The sequence below is a fragment of the Anopheles cruzii genome, chromosome 2 (assembly GCF_943734635.1).
Source record: "Anopheles cruzii chromosome 2, idAnoCruzAS_RS32_06, whole genome shotgun sequence".
Taxonomy (NCBI): domain Eukaryota; kingdom Metazoa; phylum Arthropoda; class Insecta; order Diptera; family Culicidae; genus Anopheles; species Anopheles cruzii.
The window spans coordinates 6,958,035-6,979,060 of record NC_069144.1 but is presented as its reverse complement, the minus strand read 5'-3'; the positions used below and the strand labels follow the sequence as shown (position 1 = coordinate 6,979,060).

At 50.0% G+C, this 21,026-nt stretch overlaps 2 protein-coding genes across 2 annotated transcripts in view; one reads left to right on the top strand and one right to left on the bottom strand.

The window, feature by feature from the left end:
- LOC128277192 (receptor-type tyrosine-protein phosphatase delta-like) overlaps positions 1 to 13,426 on the top strand; it is a 72,035-nt gene extending 58,609 nt beyond the window's left edge. Inside the window, exons 2-10 of the mRNA XM_053015637.1 lie at positions 5,488 to 5,739; positions 8,293 to 8,491; positions 8,557 to 8,695; positions 8,762 to 8,927; positions 9,146 to 9,223; positions 9,889 to 10,133; positions 10,220 to 10,381; positions 10,790 to 10,857; positions 10,964 to 13,426. Coding sequence (XP_052871597.1) covers positions 5,488 to 5,739; positions 8,293 to 8,491; positions 8,557 to 8,695; positions 8,762 to 8,927; positions 9,146 to 9,223; positions 9,889 to 10,133; positions 10,220 to 10,381; positions 10,790 to 10,857; positions 10,964 to 11,243 — 1,589 coding nt within the window. The 3' untranslated portion in view covers positions 11,244 to 13,426. The remainder of the gene's footprint in view (positions 1 to 5,487; positions 5,740 to 8,292; positions 8,492 to 8,556; positions 8,696 to 8,761; positions 8,928 to 9,145; positions 9,224 to 9,888; positions 10,134 to 10,219; positions 10,382 to 10,789; positions 10,858 to 10,963) is intronic.
- A 1,284-nt stretch (positions 13,427 to 14,710) lies between these two features.
- Positions 14,711 to 19,399, bottom strand: LOC128276043 (integral membrane protein GPR180-like). Its single transcript, XM_053014518.1, has 6 exons — positions 18,356 to 19,399; positions 17,853 to 18,279; positions 17,643 to 17,786; positions 17,324 to 17,579; positions 17,147 to 17,251; positions 14,711 to 17,076 (listed from the first exon to the last, which is right to left on the bottom strand). The coding sequence occupies exons 1-6, from the start codon at positions 18,853 to 18,855 to the stop codon at positions 16,808 to 16,810; spliced, it is 1,701 nt and encodes a 566-aa protein (XP_052870478.1). The 5' UTR covers positions 18,856 to 19,399; the 3' UTR covers positions 14,711 to 16,807.
- Between the last annotated feature and the right edge of the window lie 1,627 nt (positions 19,400 to 21,026).

The following is a 21,026-nucleotide window of genomic DNA, read 5'->3' as shown; positions in this document are numbered from 1 at the left end:
GCACAGGGAACCAGGCCCACATTTCCCATTTTCCCATGAAAATTAAACATCAACATCCTCCGGACCTCCACGTGAGCCCCCCCGCGGAGGGTGTGTTTATTGTTTTGGATTCCAATACCGGACCCCATTATGCCTCGGGACGATTATTAGGCTCAGCGTTTAGGCTTTAGCAAACTCAGCGCGATCACCCGATCGCGAGAAGATCGCACTCGTGCTCTTTATTTCCTTTTTGTAGCCTCCCAGCATAAATGTGAATGAAAGTGTGTGTGTGTGTGCCGGTGTGTGCCACATTAATAATTCTCTCCCTCGGGTTCTCGAGTGCAGTGCAAAGTGCAGCATCGTCAAAAAAAAAACGACGAACAAACTTCGAGTTGAATGATGGAAAGCAATTTCGTTAAAATAATAAACCTCGGACCGGCGCGCATCGGCACCGGGTCAGCATTAAACGGTTAAAAAACAAGACAACATCCGTCTCGGTTCCGCTGGTGGCCCATTCATCGAACCGGGCGCGATGAACATCGGCGAAAAAAAAATGGGTTACCATGGCGATGGCGGGCCGTTGATGGCCGAAGATGTTGTTAAATGATGTTAACAAATTTGCATTCGTGCACGGCCGACAATCAGGGCGGCCGTTGAGCGTTTCCATGACGCTCGAGTGTACAGTACGTGACGGAAGTGGCGTACCGAGCAGCGTGCCATTAATTTGAAAACCCGATCATCGCATGGGATGGGACACTTCCAATCGCTTCGAGCGCTGACACGGTCCCAATGGTTGTTATTATTTCGATCATAAAATCTAAACCTCTTATCGTGGCCTCGAGTGTCGGCGCACGCTGTACGCCGGACTCATTAAACCACGAACCCTCCGAGCTGGCTGCCATTTTATTGTTAACACTCTTATGCGCCTCAAGTGACGAGGCGCGCGAAGGGGCCATCACTTGGCCGCCCGGTTGCCGGCGTTGCTCAACAGCAGCGTTCCGTTCCGGTTTTATAACTTTCGTATTCGATTTTTCATGCCCCAAGCGAGCCCGAAGTTGCAGCTGCAATCGGGCCCGGTTTGGTGCATCGCGCGGTGCATCATCGTTGCAGCAGAGCAGAGAGGCGCGCGCCGCGTATTATAATAACCAGTCGGCTCCTTCGAGACCTCCAGCGTTGACATTTGCGCGAGGGAAAGAAGAAAAAATCGCGACGAAGACGATGGGTCGGTGGGAAAAACAAACCGAACGGGCGCGCGATGCTGTCATCATCCATCGCGTGGCATTATTTTCAGGGGCCGCTTGCTCCGAAAAGGTCAAGTGCTTTTTGGATTGCCGTCCAGGAAAGGGCTCCCCGTGTTTTAGGGTTCGCCTTAAGGGGTTTAAGGGTTCCTTCTAGTCCCTCTCAGGGTGGCAACAGTATTGAACGGGCGACTAGAGGGAACAATAAAACGCAAACCGGGAAAGCGGAATAGAGGAAGCGAAGCGAAAAAACAATGGCCACCCGCCAGGAGGTCGCCTGGTTGGCGTCACACAAGGACGAGCACACGTGTCCCGTGGGTTGTTGCTGGTGGTGGTTCCAGCCAGTCGCCAGTAGCTGGAGTTGCATGACGCAGAGGAACTACCATCCAGCACATCCTCCCAGTCCGGACGAACCGCCCGGGTATTAGTCATCCTGCACGCCAAGGACGCCCAAGGGTTGGTACGCTGCCAAAAGCGGCCAAAGCAGTTTGTGACCACTTTCCACGCCGCACCGAAGCCACGTGGGACGGGTGGCAAAAAGTTGTCTTATCATCGAGCTTTGATCTGAGCAAAACAACCTTCCCTTCATCCCGCCCTGGGGAGTGGTCCCGATACCGACCGCAACCTTTGGATGGGTTGAAAGATGGGCCCCCCACACCGTTGTCCCCAGCCTTCATTTGTTTCGGAATACACTCACACACGTCCCCACGCTGCGAAAAAGTAACGGAATCAATTGAAGTGATAAATTTTGTCCTATTTGTCAAACCCGGCCGCCGCCGCCCAACTTTGCATGGTCCAACCGACCCGGGGACAATGGGCGCCCTACTTTACTGGCTCCCGTACAGGCGCCGGAATTCATGTTTCGACGGAGCCGAGGAGTAGTTTCGTGTGTAACGGGAGATTTTCCGGTTCCAAACTGTGCCTGGCAATGCGGGGCCATAATGGTTGCCCAAAAGGTTCAAACACGGCTACCAGGATTCGTCATCGGTCGGCTTATTACATGCGGTCCCGGGGTACATGCTGTTTTAATTAGTATCGGCCACGGCAGCTTTCTTTGGCCTGTTGCTAAGCCGTGGCGGCGAGCGGGTGTTAATAACAATTATGGTACGTGAGCGGTTTATTAACACCCGGGGTCCGTCCGATGCTACAATTGTGTAGCGGAACGCGGTACGTGTCTTGTTGTACGGGATTGCTTTGGATCGGCCGTGACCAGAAACGGATCGGAAGAATGTGCGTTGGCGCGTGTGAATTGTGGCGCTGATTGCTAATCGATAACGCGCGTCCAAATCGCCGTCCGTCTGTGAGTCATCCGGTTATTCACCGGTTTCAGGACAGCAGGTTTCCGGTGACGTTATCGATTGGTCACTCCGGATTCCGAAGGCTGAGGGGCGCTATGGCATCATCGTTGTCGTTTGCCCTTGGCAGCCGTTCAAGAAGACGATGCCAAAGACGAAGACGAGACGAGTTTCTAGTTTTCCTAATTTAACTAGGTACCAGGTGATTTAATTAGTTGCCTTTGTTCAATCAATTAAAAGTTTTAATTTAAAAAAAGATAGTAAACGTCTAAACGTTGTCTTATTTTCGTACGTATTGTTATATAGGGTGATCGGTCTACCGATTTGGTGATTTTAAAATTTCCAACTTTGCTGTAATTGTAAGTATGTAGTATAAACTTTGATATTCACAAAATGGGACACAGCGTGTCGTTCAAAGTGAACTGTGATCAGCACAGAGACGCTGCTTTGCGCGACACAAATGAAGGCTATCCTGCTTCATATCTTTTGCAATTCGCTCGCGAATTCAGTCGTGGCTTTCGACAATTGTAGTACACTGGTTTTGTTCAACTTCCTTTATTTCTTGCATGATTTGTGACCCTGCACGGTCGCCATGTAATATCTTTAATAATATCGCGATCACTGCTTGATATCTTTTATTTCATTCCTCCGACCTATTCCTTGAACGACAGTTTACTGACTGAATGCTAGTCTTGTTGAACACTACCTGTTTACCTATCTTTAGCCAACTTTGCTCGTATGTGGTTGTATGTTATAGCACGTATGTGGTTTGCGATCAATATTCGCTACACTTGCAGAAAATTGAGAAATATTACAAACGTATTTCCAAGATGGTCTTCAACTCAAACTGAAGACGGGCAAGAGAAGCCAATACACCCGCAACGAGTGACTGTTTGGTGCGGATTTTGGTCTGAAAACTTGGACGACATTTGGTTTCAATAGGACACGGCGCAACGTACCATACAGCGACAGCCACATTCGATGTTTTGCACCTTATCTTCGGAATCCAAACGGAATCTCACGTATTGCATATCAAATGATTGATCCTGATAATGTATTAATATCACGTGATCGAATCACCCCACTTAACGAGTTGCTAAATAGTTACCTAATCGACATTCCACGAACGGCAGCTCATTTTCAACTCCTTATCCAACTCCATCAGAAGCTTTCAAATCTCGATCATTAATCTCTCGGCTGGATAATGCTCGCGCCAAGGCTCCAAATGTAACACCACCAGCTCATTGTGACAACATTGTGCGACTTTCTGGTCACATTGTGAGTTCGATCGGCCGCATCGCAACAGGGCATGGTCACAGATGCTTAAAAGTAAGCCATCGCCTGTGAGCTAATGGCCACCCGTCCGTTTTGCATAACCAAACAAATCGTTTGCCAAAAAAGGGCTACCAACACGTCGGGTTGCGTCACCAGTGTCGAGTCCGGTGCAGAGAAACAATTCCATTTGTTCCTCGTTTCTATCCACCACTCTATCCTAATCGGGGACTCGTCAAACCGGGCGCTTTACGACACATTTGTGCCACTTTTGACACTTTCGTTTTAGGACGCACCCGTCACCTCTCTTTGGATTCGGTTCGATACGGTGCGGTACTAGTCGGAAGTGGACAGGATGTCGGGTTCAAAAGTAACATACAACCGACCATCAAATTCCAAACCATGTTCCGAGTGTTGGGTTAGGTTTCAGACACCACGTTAAGTGTCAGAATGGGGTGTCGTACGATACCCGGACGTGGCCTGGGCCGGCCCGGAACAACCGTTAGCTATGCTAATCGACCGTGGCCGGCACATCGGGTGCGTGCCTTCCATTGCAAATCATCCCCGCCGGGTACTTGCCCCAATCGGCCCCAAGATCTGCCAACCATTAGCACATTAGCGTCCGCGCGACACCCGCGACGACGGAATGCGATCGGCATCTCTCGAGACACGAGGCTAATGATGCGGGCCGGTGGAATGTGTCGAAGGGTTTTCTTCTTCACGTCTACCGATTTCCAACCACACACACTAGGGTCTCTGATTGTGCGCCGTGTCAGACTCCGGCGATCGGGGGTCATGAATGAATTGGATCTAATTCATGCGAAGCACATCGCCGGGCCAACAAGCGAATGTCTCGGTCTCGGAAAAGTGTGTGAATGAAATTACCTTCATGGCCCATCGGTCCCGAAGCTGCCAAGCCAAGCATCCGGCCAAGCTCCGGGTTCTATCGCTTCAAATTAAATCGTTCTTCGTGAAGGAAATAACACTCAAATTACGCCATTACGCCCGATAATTAGATGTCCCCGAAGCTGAACGATGTTTGACGAGCATGTTTGCCATTCCGGACTCGATCGTGTACTCCAAGTTTAACCCCAAAACATAATTGATTCGAGCGCCCATTTAAGGGCCACCGGCCGGCTCGCTTCAAAAGTGTCCATAAAAATCTAATAACACTCAATTGTGACTCCTCCTCGGGGTTCGCGCGACGAGCACCACAATTATGGTTTTTTGATGGTCCATTCCGCCTTCGGATCTCGAGCGCGCCCGGAACCGGTGTCTCTAGTGTCCAAAAAGGCCGACAACACCATAAATAGGTTTTATTGCTGCCCGGAGGTCGCAGTTTAGTAGTCGATGCCCACCCAGAGGAGATCACGCAGAGATAGTGTGGCGAACGGCGTAGGCAAATTGTCCCTCCCCGAGAGCCGGTTCGAACTTTTCGTTTCTCAATCGATTGCGTCATGGCGCGCGGCATATTATGTTGTTTGCCGGCTTTGTGGCTGGGTCGTAAAAAACTGTTCAAATTAACCCCTGGGGTTGTGGGACCCGGGGCATTCCGATAAAGTTAACCTTCCGCTCAGGAATTTACTCTCTTTTGGCGGAACGCGCAAAGGTCAAAACATCGCTATCGCTGAAAGAAGAAATCTCTTTTGAATTTTGGAGAATTACTAAATCCACTACTTACGGTTCCTTTCTACATTCCACAGCCCTGCCCCAGTCGAGTGTGAGCGTGTCGAAGGAGCAGCGCGGCAAACCGGAAACGGTGCCCGAGGAAGCGGGCGATGACTACAACGATGACTACGACGACGACGATCTGGGCGAGGACTCGCCGGAGGCGACGCAGGTCACCAACGGCGGCGCGCAGGTGATCGGGACGAAGCTGCTAACGAAGAATTACGTCGAGAAGGCACCGCCCGGCGAGCAGGTGTCGTTCCGGTGCGAAGTCTCCAATCCGACCGGTAAGACGCCAATGGTGGGCCGAATCCTGGGCCAGGGTTTATGGCTTTTTGCGAGTTCCAAGCCGCCGAGTGGCCGATAATCGGGTTTCCAAAGGCCTATTTAGAAGAAATCGATTTATTTGAGTTAGTTTCCCGATTAGTTGAGGTAGACTGCCTGGGACCGGGCACCGGGTTGCCGGGAAAAAGATTGTCTGACAAATGGATTGATGTTTTAGCTAATAGGCTCGAGAAAACCAAGCATCTAAACTAACAAAGCGATCAAAGATTCAAACCCAGTTCCACGAACTACGGCTCGTCTTGAGTCTGTGGTCCTGTGAATGTCCGTGCCAACTTCGGACCACATCGTCAGAAGGTATGAGCCATCCCTAGAAAGCCAAAGATCACACACTTCCTTGGATTTACTGTGGAAGGTCCCGAGGAACAACTCAACACCTTCCACATGGGTGTTTACTGTCTCCTTTCGGGCAATCCCCCGGGTTGCCCGCTGCCGGGAACTCCTTTCGTTCCGGGCCGGGGATTTTTCGCCCAAGCTTTGTGTTTGTACTCATCCTTTGCATCATCTCCCTCGGGGATTAGTCACCGTCCCGGAACGTGACCAGCCTATCGACCGCAGGACGCGATGACGTTGTCGAATCAATCCGACCAGTGGTCGATTGTGATTGCTCATCGTGCATATTGCATTCAGTCAGTCCATTTGCATATGCATGGGCCGGCGGCGACAGCCGCCTCTCTCTTTGCATGCTGTCGGACGGACGGACGCGGGCCAACCCTTTTGCATTTCGAAAGGGGAACGAAACACCATGAGCAACCTCCGGGTATCACGCGCGGGTAGACAAAGGGAGGGAAAAAGGAAGAGAAAAATCCCACCCCGGCAGTGATTGAGATTTCTTCACGATCGACCCTTCCCGCATTCCCGGTTCTGGTGATCCATCAACTGGCGGAGTGCTGGCTGCGATGATTCGTAAGCGGAACAAAGCCAGCCAGCCGGACGGCAGCAGTAGAAGAATTCGAAAGGGAGAATAAGGAAACATATTTTTTGTGCTTCACTTCACACCGGTAGCAGCAGTTCCCTAAAACAAACAGACCCGGACCCCAGGACTTTGTTGCACTTTGCGCACGCTGCTGCAGCTGCCTTGATTGAACGATTTCTCTGTAAAGTGCCGGATCTCGGTTTCGGAATCGAGTCCCGTCCGGGTTGCCTGCTCCTACCGTTGGCTGGCTGGTAGAAGTTTGATTGATTGATGGATGTTTTAATGAAGTCGTCCGGCGGTCGAAGACGAAGGTTTTCGACCAGCGATCGATCGGAACCCCCGGGTGAGGATGAGTGTAAAGAAACGGTTCGGTTCTGCAACATTCTCATAGTTGCCACTGTTACGGCCGCTGCTACTGAGGAATTCGAAGAGAATCTGTCCGTAGCGATGCTGACCTACCGCAAACAAAATAGCATTATGGTAATTTCGACGACGATGCAAATAAATCAAATCAAAAAAGGACCCAAGACCGGCCCGGCACGGCCCGACCCGGCCCGTGCGTCTTCTTTTCTTTGCCACCGGACCGGACCGGAGCTGTCACGCTTGAAGGACCAACGGTCGGGTGGTTCGTTGTGTAGTTCTGTGCGAACGCAATGGAAATATTGATCGGAGACAATTAAAATGGGTGTGAAAAGTGCCCCTCAAGGAGGTCCTCAAAATGTATTTGCATTTTGTTTTCAACTTTAGCAAATTATTCTTGTGGCTGATCGAACCGGTTTGGTGGAAGAATAAAATGAACATTAATGGCAGAGGATAATCGCCACGGATCAGGAGCTTATGAGGAGCTTAAATTCACAACCCGCATTCGCACTGAATTCCGCATGTTGGACGGCCTTTTAAGCGACAGACCACATGAAACAGCTCACGTGGTTCGCGCCAGCATGTTAACGTTTATTACACCCTTCCATTTGCCGGCCACCGTCGATGTAACCCTCCATTACCTGCTACGGTTGCTGCAATGCTGGACGCAAACGAAACGTGCCAATTTGAATTCAACGCCAACGGCACGCCACAGAGCCGGCTTCTGCCGATAACGTCAGGAGCGAAAAACGAATCAGAAATGAAAAATCCTTATCTACAGCCCTTTCCACTTCTCGACGCTCTCGAACACGACGCCATCACCTAAATGTATGGCGGCCGCGGTCGAGAAGTACCGAGAGCTGACTGACTAACCTGACTAGCGAATCAGGTTCCGTTCCGGCACCGTCCATTTGGCAGAAAGCTGAATGAATAATTTAATTCCCTTTCGCTGCGCCTGGTGCTGCCATAAATTCTAGACCCTCCCCTCTAACGGCCACCACCTGGCACCGCTGTTGGCGGACCCCAATTCATTAGCGTACAAATCGATAGAAGTAGCGTACACGGCAGAACTGCATTCAACGAGCGACTGCAGTTTTGTGGCCGCCTGGACTGCATTCCGTGGGCCCGTGCGGAATGCACGAGGTCACCGCCGGGGCATTACTTTTGATGGGCTGAGATTTAAATTAAATGGCAAACTATTTGTGTGTGTCCCGCGTCACAGAGCAAACCATCATCATTTGGTACAAGAACAACCAGCCGATCTTCCAGCACCACACGCGGCTTACGTCCGACAAGCGGTTTACGATGAAGGACAACTTTTCGCTCCAGATCGACGGGGTGCAGCTTCCGGACGAGGGTTTCTACTCCTGCCAGCTGCTGCCGAGCAATATGACCGTTAAAATCGAGCTCCAGATAATGACGTAAGTGTGGCGTAAACTTCCTAAGGGTTTCTAAGCCGAGCTAATTGAGACCCTCGTTGACCCAGACCACCACGCAACGTCCACATCATGCACGGCAGCAAGGTGGTGAACGAAACGATCGAGCTGAACCAGCGGGACCGCAAGTTTGTGCTGTTCTGCTCGGCCACCGGCCATCCGACACCGCAGATCAACTGGTCCTACCGGGTAAGTTGCGGAGTTGTCCGATACCAATCTCGGACTGGTCACTAATCATTCGGGCGCCTTTGATAGGGACGCCACCTGGACGAGGAGTACAGCCGACAGATTGGGATCGTGCCGCGGAAGGAGTTCATCGAGATCCACGAGGTCAAACCGCGGCACGCCGGCGACTACGAGTGTTTGGCCCAGAACGGCGTCGGCGAACCCGTCAGCCAGACGGTCACGGTGCTGGTGAGAGGTAAGCCCCGAGAACTTCCCCCGAGCTGGGGAACTTACGTTACTCTACCGCAAGGAACCGAGGGATTCTACAGTCGCTGCCAGCCAGAAAGTTTACTCGACGTTGTCTCGACTGATTCTTTTGGGGGGCTCTTGGGAAACCAAAAACTTGTAACATTCTCATTCTCTCGTCTCGGCTCACTTTCACTCTGTGTACGCATCATCCTTTTCGACACCCATCACCGCCAGACGACGACTCCGCCGAGCTCGAATCGGAGATGGATGAGGGCAACAGCACTGTGCCGCTGCTGGAGAAAGGTTCATCCGTAGCTCAATCTTTTAGCAGCTTTAGCAGTCCCCCCCCCCCCCCGTTTTTATTCGCTTCTTGTTTCGCTGGTTTTTTGCGACTTTGTTCTTCCTTTCTTGAGTTTGTTTGGTCTCTTTTTTGAACAACCCCTTCTTATCCGTAAGTCCGTAACGGTCACAAAAAACTTCGGCACAAGATCAGAACTGTAGACTCGTGTAGACAAGTAGTCCGACTACGATGAGCATGATTTATAGGTTAGAGTCCTGACCGGCCTGTATAGCGGCACTGTAGGTCCGATGATGATTACCAACGTATCCGTATCCTTTAACGTCCGTACGAGAACCACTAGAACCTTTCCGACTAGGAGAGTACTACAGTAGCACGTAGAATGGCACGTAGATTTTGCATCCTTATTGTAGATGTCCACCACCACCACCATCCACAGCAGCTCGACACCGTCTCTAGAACCGCCAGCACTCATCCACTGCATCCCACTGCTTCCCTTCGGCCATCAAATCAACCAACTAGAACTCCACTCTGACTACCGCCTGAGTGTGTGTGTGTTTGCCCCATTTCATTTAAAGTCCCCCACGTCCCCCCGGAAAAGACTCCTGTCCCATTTGGTCGTGCCGCGAAAGTAGCCTAACACTAATCCGCTTCGGTCCGTTTTTTGCAGGAGTTCCCACCATTCACAAGCACGCTACCTACGTCAACACGGCCATCGGCGAAACGGTGGAGCTGACGTGCCAGTACGATAGCAATCCGGCGCCCCGGAAGGTCCAGTGGTTCCGGGACAGCGAAGTGATGTCCCCGTCCGGCAACCACATCGTGAACGATCACCACGGACACCACGACCGGACGCGGCTCACGCTCAAGGGCATCCAGCAGAAGGACCTGGTGTCGTACTTTTGCAAAATCGAGGTAACCTGGCGCCCTGGCCCTGGGAATGGTCGGCTTTAATTGAGGTGTCGGATTGGGTTTTTTACTGCAACGCTTTCTGCTTTTAGAACGACATCGGAGAGGCGAGTGCGAAGACGATCCTGGGGCTGAACCCGGGACCGGCGCACCTGGTGCACTCGAACTACTCCGACGGGCTGCTGCACACGTGGTGGAAGATCCACAGCATGCAGCAGATCTCCGAGATGCAGGTGCACTACCGGGGTGAAAATGTAAGTCTCTTGTTTTATTTATTCAAAAGTACAATTCTTTGAGTCAAGTCAAGTCTTTTCCTGAGACCGATCAAGACTGCCCCATTCATCCTTCGAAATTCCAATTCCATTTCGAACTTATATTTATGGATGGCAATTTAACCTCCCAGCAATAAATTTGACGTTGCCCAATGTTCTCCAACTCAAAAACAATCCAATGGCCTTTGAAAAGAGCACGAAATTTTAATGATCCAAAGCATAAATCATTCCACCGCCGTGGTCGTGGATACCCCGTGGAACCTCCACAAAGGCCAAGAAATAGGGCGAGGTTCGCCCATTAAAGGGTCCCCATTTCCGGTTGCCTGGCTGGCTGTGAACCGTCAAAATTGAACCTATCGTTAAACCCGAGCCCCTTTCTTTCCCATACAGACCAAATACGCGCCGGTCAACGCGGAAATCTCCAGCACGGATCAGAACTACGATGACTTCACCTGGACGTAAGTAACGGACGCTGGATTCGATCCGCGTTCCGTTCGCTCTCTGTGAATAGTCCTCTAACTGACGCTCTTCCGGTGCGCCGTTCTCCCTTCTTCTCCCCACCAGGGTCCGCAAATCGATCCGGTTGCCCGAGGGCCAGTGGTACGTGACGGCACGGGCCCGCAACACCGAGGGCTGGTCGATTGCCGAGAGCGTCCCGCACCAGTTCCAGATCCCAAGCCGTTCGACCAACGCAAAGGACAACATTCAGCTCAGCTCGGTTGGCGGGGCCGGAGCTAGCCCAGCGCACCGGACCAGCCCTTCCGCCCTGCTGTCCAGTGTCCTGGGGCTGTTGCTGTTAGTACTGACCGCCACCACCACCACCGTCAAGTCAGTGATGTATTAAAAAGTCCCGGAGGCAACGAAGCGAAGCGATGGGGTGTGTGTGTGTGTGCGCGTTGGGGACCGGATCAAACGCGAGGCAGAACAGAACAGTAGAAACAACAGAGAACATCTCTCCCGATTTTTTTTTTTGGCGCGCAAAGTGGCAACAAAGCTTCCAGTCTCACCGTTGGCCCATTTCGCAGTGTTGTTGCGAACTGTGGAGAAAAGTGGATCCCCCGACTGTGTGTTAAAATCACGCGGATCAAATTTGCACACGAACCGTGAAAACGGACAATTAGAAAATCCATACCGAAAGGCGGGCCCTGGCCTGGCCGAGAAGGTGGCCCAACGCGTGCTTCGGGCCCAAAACAAAGAAGCCCTTTTTCGCACGTTTTTCTTCCTTTTTCCCGCGTGGTGCCACCCAATCGTATCCACTTTTCCCGTGATTTTGACCTTTTTGGGTTGCGTGCCCTTCGAAACAGGAGAAGAAAAAAAACGAAGGAACGAACCGTTTTTTGATGGTGCCTTTCTACGGCTTGGGCACTTTTGACTTTCGGCGTGGCAGAAGCCACCACATTGCTGTGCTAAACATTTGACAAAAACCAATGGATTAGTGTAGAGAAAAGGAACGGTAGAGTTGTGCCGCACACTTTCAAACTGGACACTGGATTAGTGTTCACCATCGTAGGCGAAATTCGGTTCCCACGCCACCGGACCGGGTGGAGTACCGACCCCAACACGAAACTCCCCCCCAAAAACACTGCATTGTTTTGTTTCCATCCACACACTGTAAAGCTAGGCTATCAAAGTTTGTCAAACTAAATCGTTACGCGTCTCACCATCATCCAGTGTTTCTTGTTCGTTTTTTTTTTGTTTTGTTTAGTGTACCATTTCCTTTACCGTTGCGCCAGACTTTGCACCTTTCTTTCTGTGTTTAAATCATTCTTTTTACGTTTATTGTCTGTCGTTTGTTTTATGCGTTATTCTGTTTCTTTCTTACCTTTATTTTATTTTTCTGTTTTAAGCCGTTTTTCTTTCCACTTTCCGTTCACCTACGCTAAAAACTTAAGTTAAACTTAGTTAACCTTTAACGTAGTGCTTTAAGCTATCGGATAGTATTTTGAGGAACTAGAGAATAGTTAGAGGGCGGTAGGGGAAAAAAATGTGAAGAGAAAAATGCTGTATCATAGAAGAAACGGAATGGACGGAAAGCGATTCTGTGTACGAGCGGCGGATTTAAAAAGTTGTAACGAAACAGGAACGGCAAAAGAAGAAGCGAAGAGAAGGTAAACAAGAAATACAATCGAATAATTGTTAGGCTAACGACAGAAGAGAAATTGGAGTTGAAAACTTAAGGCAAACTATGCAATAGAACCATAAACCATTGCTAGCAAGAGAAAAACGTAGAAACAATCTCGGTTTTCGGTTCAGCGTCTATTGGTTTCAAAGCTTTAGAGAGGCACTTTCACCGGGCACCTTCGCTGCAAAGCAATAGGCACAATAGAGAGAGAGAGAGAGAAAGGGAGAGCACTCTCTCACGGCACAGCACACAGAGATCGATGTCCATCCCGCCGGCAACCGCCGAAAAGGTCGAATGAATTGGTAGTGCTCGACACCCGTTCGATTCGATTTGCCATATTTGCCCGTAGTGGCTGGTATAGCTGTAGTAGGACATAAACAATATAGGACACGGACAACCACTCTCTTCCAACCAATAATCGCAACCCAGACCAGCCAGCCAGCCAACCCAAAAAAACCGTTACTCTACACTCCGACCGAACAAACTGAGCGCACCGTTCGCGTTGCTCGAAAGTGTTAACCAAATGCGCTGCGATGTAAAAACAGCCCACAAAATGCAGTTCCGGTGCACCAGGGGCCCCCAACGGGTGCTCGAGGGGGGTGGAACAATGTACTATAGGATTACGGTGTTACGATAAAAAAGAAAAAGAGAACCTGCGGACACTTTGAGAGGATAAGCGCAAAAGGACGATAGAAAGAGGTTAATAGAATTGCGATTGCGTTCATAATTATTATTATATAGTAAATGTAAAACAAGAAAACCAAAACGGACGCGCGCGCCCAGGCCACAGAAAACCGCAACGGGCAAATAAATTAAAGTCTAACTAATCTAACTACAACCGCGAGGGGTTTGTTGTTCGCGGGCAGAATGCGAGAGAAATAAAGAGGAGTTGCCTCGTACGCCAACAAGCCACAAGTTGGGTGTTTGGGTTTTATCGATAGTAAAACAAATCAATAAACCACTCCTGACGTGAAGGTCGAGAGGACACCTAGGCGCCGACCTGATACTGTCCGGTTCGGCCACGAAAACGAAGCAAGGTTTGCTCAAGGATTCGCGGGGACAGCAATGCGACAATCCTGGTTGCTTTATTGCCAATACCTGAGCGGCACCTCGTTACAGGTAAGATCTTCAATTTACTTGATCTTTTACGGCCACTTACGGGTTTGCTGGTAGGTAGAAGGGATTCACTCCTCACCTTTACGCGTTACATTTATTGACGGTAACTCTAGGTAGTGCTTCTTGCAGGGTAACGCCTATGGTTGCTAAGATCGGATAGAAAGGAAAGTGATCATTAAATGCCCTTGAAGCAGGCCTGTTAATGGGATGATCTAAGCAAACAGTTGCAGGTTGAAAAAATGGTGTTTGATTTTGGTTCAGGGGAGGTATAATTCATTTGATTTCAGGTATAATAATTGTATTGTTAACACATCGAATAAACCTTCCTAGCGGGCTTTGAACGATTGGAATATTCTTTTGGAATTTTCCATTTAGGAAAAACCTTAAGCCCTTTTTATCTAACAACCACAACTCGGTGGCCATTCCGCATAGCGCCAGGTATAGCATAATGAAATGCCAACAGAATAACCGAAAGACACGGGAAAGGCCAAAGGACCCGTTGAACGACAAACGAAGCCGGAAAGATGCCTCAAAAATGCACCTCGCTAGGACCTATATAAATCGTGACGCCGCCGAAGATCGCACCTTCAGTCCGCATTGAGTTTGCTTTGAGAGTTCTACTGCACCGATTGGCACTTAGCAAGATGAATCGTGTCGTGGCACTGAACCGTCTTCAACTCCTGCAGGCCAGGCAACGCACGCGCCAGGAGAAGTGCGAAAGGATCACCGGCCCGCCGGCGTCGATCGGGGATCGAAACGTTGAATCAGAGAGCGATCGGTGTGAGTTACTACGCGATCGGCCATCAAATCACTACCGTCGCACTTCGACGAAAACCGTTCGCCTGAGATCGTTGAAGAAGGCACTGCTGGGACAGGTCAACAAGTTCGGATTGGCGATAAGATCGCGATGATCACCAGAGAAAGAAAAGAGTGATGTAAATAATTTAAAAAATAACGTTAATAGTGAAACTAAAATTGTTTTTAAGATTCGACTCGTACTCGTAAGCAAATAAAAAAAACATAAAACCCAATTGGTTTAACGAAATTTATCACAAATCAAAAGTATTCCACCAAACATTCGTTCGATTCGTTTGTAATATTAATTATTATTCATATTTTTGTACACAAATCAAACACCGCCAGCCTTCTGAGCGCATCGCGTCGTTGTGAATAAAAGTGTCACCGCCGACACCACCCCCGGGATGGGTGGCCTTTGCCGCCATTCGCAACTCGCCTAGGCATTTGAGGTAGCGGATCGGTAACGGCCAACCTATCCCGAGGGGCCAACCCGGCGGCGGTGCACTTACGTGTTGTGTTTTGTTCTTGGTTTAGAGTTTAGTAGAAAAATATGCTTAACATCCTATCACAACTTTCGCATCGCAAACGGCCACTTACGTGCGGGCTCCGTGCGTGCTGCACACGTTCGGGGGCTAGTGATTCCCGTTTGAGGTGTCCGTCCCCTCACCGCGGACAGAGGGGGCGGGTTAAGACATATCGATAATTGATCGCCCGGTGCCCTCTTCTGCTGCGTTAAAAAGCCCCGCTTCACCGACGTCCGGGCTGTGATGGGCTGAATTGATCTAAATCTTTTATATTAAGAAAACCCTTCCACGATTCCGTTCTCACTACCGATACAGAGCAGACATTATCCGTTTCTTGCACAGCGAAAGAGAGACAGACGGACAGAGAGGAGCTTTTGAGCATTGCCGTGTGCCGAGTGAGTGAGAATATACGTTAGCGTTAATCGTTCTGCAAATGCTGCTTATCTAGTTAAGTTTTTGCCTATATAAATCCTTTATCCAGTGTTCTTTCTGCTACCTTCTGCTAGGCTATTTGTTCAATCTCTAAAGCGTTTTGGGCGTAGCTTCAAAAAAGGTACATTACGTTGTGGGTTTAGGCTTGGCGCGCACTCCCAATCAGCGGGTCCCATCCCCGCCCGGCTCTGTTCTGAAACTGTGGCGCGCTCTACTAACTACTGCATTAGCCTTGCATCCTTTACCGATACTTTGGAAGCGAGTGAGTCTTAGGTTTAGGTAAGTGTTGGCGCCTCTACCGGCTACCGAACGATCTCTTCCTAGTGGGACAAATAAATACGGCGGTCCGCATGAAAAAGAACACCACGAAGCACGAAACGAAAGCGATGGCCGGAAAGGGGATTTCTACTTCAAAATTACTACCTAGTGGAACGTTTTTGAAATGACTTAGGAGATAAAGGTTCTACGGTGGGCCATTGATGGACAGTTGAATATGTTTACTTGTTTGCAACACTTCACGCGGACCAGTGGTGCCCGGGTGCTGTGTTACTGACAAAAAACGGATCGATTTATTGGCGTTAAAATGTGTGGCAGACACGCAAAGGAGACGCTTAGTAAACGCAATTAAACTACGGCCAATCTACTATACACTTCATACTGAGGGACCAACGTTGCACCTGGCCAAAAACTGACTAAAGAAAGCTCCGGCGCCGCGCCCGGAGAAATACTCTGCTCTACCAGGCCAATGGCTACACTACAGTAATGGGGAGGTGCCTCTTAAAAGTAACAGGGTATTAAAAAGTAGTAATATTATCTCATTCAGGTTCCGTAATTGCTATGAATTTCATATCACACGATAATTGTTCACTCCATTCGCCGCCTCGGCCACCAGCCAGCCCACCTTCTAAATGATGCACCGTTTTGCTACTGTTTTACTAAAAAAAAACACACACACAACACACACTACGAACGAACGCACCTCGAACACCTCGAATGGCCAATTATCTCCTAATTTTATGTTTCAGTTCAAATGGGACATCAGTTTTGGAAATGGAAGAATTTGTTTTCGTTACTCCGTCTTTTGTGTGTCAATAGTGGAAAGTCGAGTGGAGCGTGAAACTTTGCACCGTTGCAATAGTGTTTTGCTTGAAAAATGCCTCGAAAAAGTTCCGTTTTCTACGTTTAGATCCGCACATACAACCCGGACCACTTGAGTGGAGTTTCCTTGGGATGTTCTTGTGGGGTGCCCACCTTCTAACCTTCCCGCGTATTTGGTGTGGTGTGTTGAATTAAATTCGTTCTAAAGATTCGTCGTTTACGGTTGCTCGGGGCACGCACACGCGCGAAACGTTGTGTGCCATTGCGTCCCGGTCAGGAGTGGAGCAGTGTTGCCAGATCTCGCCAGGACGATCAAATCTAATCAAACGATCTGCCACCTTTCCCGATACCACCGTTCATGGCACTCCCGTTGCTGAGCGTGAGCGGTTTACTGCCTCCGGACACGGGCAATGAGTTGCCGGCATGCAGCAAATCGTCCGTGCTCAGCACCAACGTTTCAATCTCGTCGTCGTCGTCGTTGTCGAGATAGTCGTCGATCACCAGATCGCCGTTACTGCTGTGCAGCGTGTCCGAATCACGGTGCACCACGTGCGGTGCCTCATTGAACTCGTCCAGCTCATCCATACCTGCCGGACGCCGGTGCACTTTAGTATAGCAAAAAATAACCCCAATGGAAAAGCCCTTCCCACTGCTTACCGGCAAAGTTTGTTCCCGTTAGCAGCAAATACTGTCCGGCTCGGTTAGGCCACAGCAAACCCATCATCACGCAGTAGGCCAGACAGTCGGCCGAATTTGTTATTCCTGCAGTCGAAAAGGCAAATGATTAGCGACCTAGCTGTGCTTCCTGCCAGCATGGTATCCATGGAAACGCACCTAATAAAAGCTTATACCGCCACAGCGGACTAACATTCACAGCGACGATGGCCACGATCGGTAGGTAGATGAACCACACCAGGCTCGAGGCGCCGAAATGGAGCAGAAAGTCCAGCTTCTGCGACGAGTGCTCGTACTTCATCGTGGTGCGCAGCTCCCACAGGAACCACAGCATCATGGTCGAGCGGCAAGCGAGCACCAACCAACCGGGCCACGTCTGGTACTCGTCGATATCGGAAATAATATCCACCTCCGTCTGCAATCGGAATAGAATGAGCGAAGAGAACGGACGAGACCCTTCTGGCCTGCCTGCCCTTACCCTGTTCCAAATGTACAGCAGCACGTGTATCGCGCAGTACGGTATCCAGATGACCATGAGTAGAATCCAGCTGCCGACGCTGATCTGTAACCGCGTCACCGCCCATCCCTTGGCCAGCAGCAACAGGATCAACATGAATGAAGTCTGCAAACGGAACGTCGGTAAATAATTGCGTCACCGAGGAGGTGTTGCGGCGGTCGCGCCCCTTACCCGGCTAAAGATATCGAAAATATCGCCCATTACGGCCAACTTCTCGTTGCCGACCCCGTTCATGGCGTAGCGCACCGTGTGCGTCAGCAGCAGACAAACGCTGACAAACTCCAGCACCAGGCTGACGGTGAACAGGCGCGTTACGGGATGCTTTTGCAGCCGCACGGCGTAGATCTGGAGCGGCACCATCAGCAGATAGACGACGAAAAAGATCAAATACATCTCGAGCGTGTTTTGACGGTCGAAGGAAAAGTGGAACAGCAGCGGATTGAAGAGCGACAGCGTCTGGCGGTTCGGGTTGCCATTCACGAGCGTAATATCGAAGTCGATCGACGGTGGCTCGGTGTGGTACTTGCGGTAGTCGTAGTAGTGCCACTGGCAGGTGCTTACATTCTGATAACAGGCCACCATCGACACGTACCAGAATCTGCGAGAAAGAGCGAAAAAACAGAGATACTCCTGTTATCTGTTGCCACTACCTTAAGAGCCACGCGTTCGCTCACCTTGGCACGTTCGGATCACTGATAACGAACGTGAACTGACTCCCGGGAACCACGTTTTCGCGCGTATCCTCATCCGGGCACAGTTTGCCCGGCTCGCACGGGATGCGCCGCAGATAGTCCGCTTCGGCGTGCGGGTTGCACGCACGACTGTAGACGATTTTGTCGAGCTTCTCAAACATCCGCTGGCACGCCGCCTCCCTGTCGTAGCCGTTCCGGTTGGCATAGTACTCGAGGAAGCTGCGCTTGTCCAGCACGGCCAGCGTGACCGGGACGCTAAAGTTCACGCGAGAGCTAATGTTCCCGTAGATGTACCCGAACGTGTCCCACTCGGTGTCCTTTTGCGAGTGTTTCTCCGTCTTCTGGAAGCCAAATTTGTGCAAGAAGCGGAAGAATTCGTCCACCCCAAATTCACCCTCCAGGTGGGTGGCACCGGAGAACGCACACCAGCACACCGCCACGACCACCACGGTGCACCGGAACGCCCGATTCGTGCCCGACATGATGCTGGACACCAACTGGACACCACGGTTAAACCCACTCACTACCGATGCCCGGATCACTGACCTCCCCGCGTAATATGCTGCTGCAGACTAGGCTTGCTAGAGAGGGCGATTCGCGCCCCTCGGGGCACCGATCTGATTTCACTTTCACTTTACCGTAAACTGTGCACACCCCTGAGCGCATTCCGCCGCCGCAGCATCGAGGGAGAAACCATTTGCGAACTACGCCTTTTCTGCACGGCTGCGAAGCCTACTACGGCGAATCGGCAGCAGTACGCCATGGAAACATTTTTCTCTGGATACCCCTGACGATAAAACGATGTTTTGCCCTATCGGGACAGTCCTATCGGGATCGAGCACACTTGGTCGGATAGTTGTGCGGTGTTTGTTTGAATGAAAAATCCGCGGGGACGACGACGATGGCCACGGCGGAACCACTTTCTTCTTCTTTCTTTCTTCTTTTTTCTCACTTTGTTGACGAGGACGTTGCCATTTGACAGCTTCAGTCTAGAGAGCGCGCTAGCCGAAGGGCAAAACTGAGAGCATTGAGCCCATCAGCTAACACACAAGTTCACACAGAAGCTGTCAAACGCCGAGAAAACTTTTGTCCCAGAAAACGATCGCAAAGCGGAAAAACGTTTCTCTGTAAAAAACTGTTGGAGTCGAAATGAGAAAAAGGAGGGCTTCGAAGCGTTCTAAAGTTTCACTTTCAGACGAGTAAGTTGACGATAAACAAGAGTAAATATATGTAATAGCGCTTTTCTTTCTAGAACCACGCCTAGATGTCGAAATTGCCTGTCGGCTGATGGCACTTTGGAGCCGGTCTCTTCCGACGAAAGAGGCGAATATCTGCTACAACAAGTATTTTCCTGTACAAATGTTCAGGTAATATGCCCTTCTAATAATGAATTTTCTCATGTTTTCGAAACGTTACATGCTCCCCATCTTTTTGCAGATGCAACATTTGCCAGAATTTCCAACGTATTTGTGTTCGGCCTGCAAATCGCGGTTCGACTTTTATGATAAGTTGCGCTCGATATGGATTCTGAACAATGCAAGAATCGAACGGTTTAAGGAAGAAGCCGACACCACCCATTTGGCCGGTTCCGATACAAGTGCAGAGCATTCTAACAACGAAATGCAGCAAACCGATGGCGTTAAATTGGTGGTCAAAACAGAGGTTGCCACAGAAGATTCGGACGAGGATTATCAATCGAGTCAAACGGTTTCTAATTTACAACAGATAAGCATTACATACGATTATAATCATCATGATGATTTGTTCGAGGCAGAGGAAGAATCGCTGGAAACACTTTTGAAACGTGAACCAATTGAAGACCAACAGCAGCCTGAGTCATCGGAAGCAGATCTGATTCAAGAAGAAGCTTCTCTTGCAGGGAAGACAAACACGGGTCCTGACGACCCAGCTTCGATTTCAGATCACAACAATCTGGGTACCAAGTATGCCGCCGAAGGCCCTACACTGGATCAAATGGATTGTGAAGAAAAATCAGAACACACTGGTAATCAACGTGTCTCCGCACCCGGCGAACAGCGACTGTTGAGGTCAAGTAAGCGACGAAGTTCCCAAAAGTATATCGCCGCTGCAGAGTTCTCAGTGTCTACAACGAAGAGCCCAAAAGTTAATCGTGATGTGCATAGAAACAAACAAAAGCACCAGTGCCCTCATTGCTCCGCCACGTATCCAGACACATTCAATCTGAAGAGTCACATCCGCACTCACACCGGCGAAAAGCCATTCATGTGTAAAGTCTGCAGCAAAAGGTTCTATTCGGCAAATAATCTGCGTACCCATATGCAAATCCATCCTTTCGATGTCCAAGGAGAAGCTTCTGTGGCAGGGAAGACCACCACGGGTCCTGACGAGCCAGCAGCAGTATCAGATCACAATAATTTGGGTATCAAGTATGCCGCCGAAGGACCTACATTTGAACAAATGGATCCTAATGGTGAAGAAAAATCAAAACACACTGATAATCAACGTGTCTCCGCACCCGGCGAACAGCGACTGTTGAGGTCAAATAAGCGACGAAGTTCCCAAAAGTATATCGCCGCTGCAGAGTTCTCAGTGTCTACAACGAAGAGCCCAAAAGTTAAACGTAATGTGCGTAGAAACAAGCAAAAACACAAGTGTTATCATTGCTCCGCCA

Bases quoted from the DNA above. Each gene is read 5' to 3' on its own strand.
- LOC128276043 (XM_053014518.1), bottom strand. From the start codon at position 18,855: ATGTCGGGCACGAATCGGGCGTTCCGGTGCACCGTGGTGGTCGTGGCG. The intron at 17,580-17,642 runs GTAAGGGCAGGC...TTCCGATTGCAG, and splicing joins TGCTGTACATTTGGAACAGG to ACGGAGGTGGATATTATTTC. The intron at 17,077-17,146 runs GTAAGCAGTGGG...GGCGTCCGGCAG, and splicing joins AACGGGAACAAACTTTGCCG to GTATGGATGAGCTGGACGAG.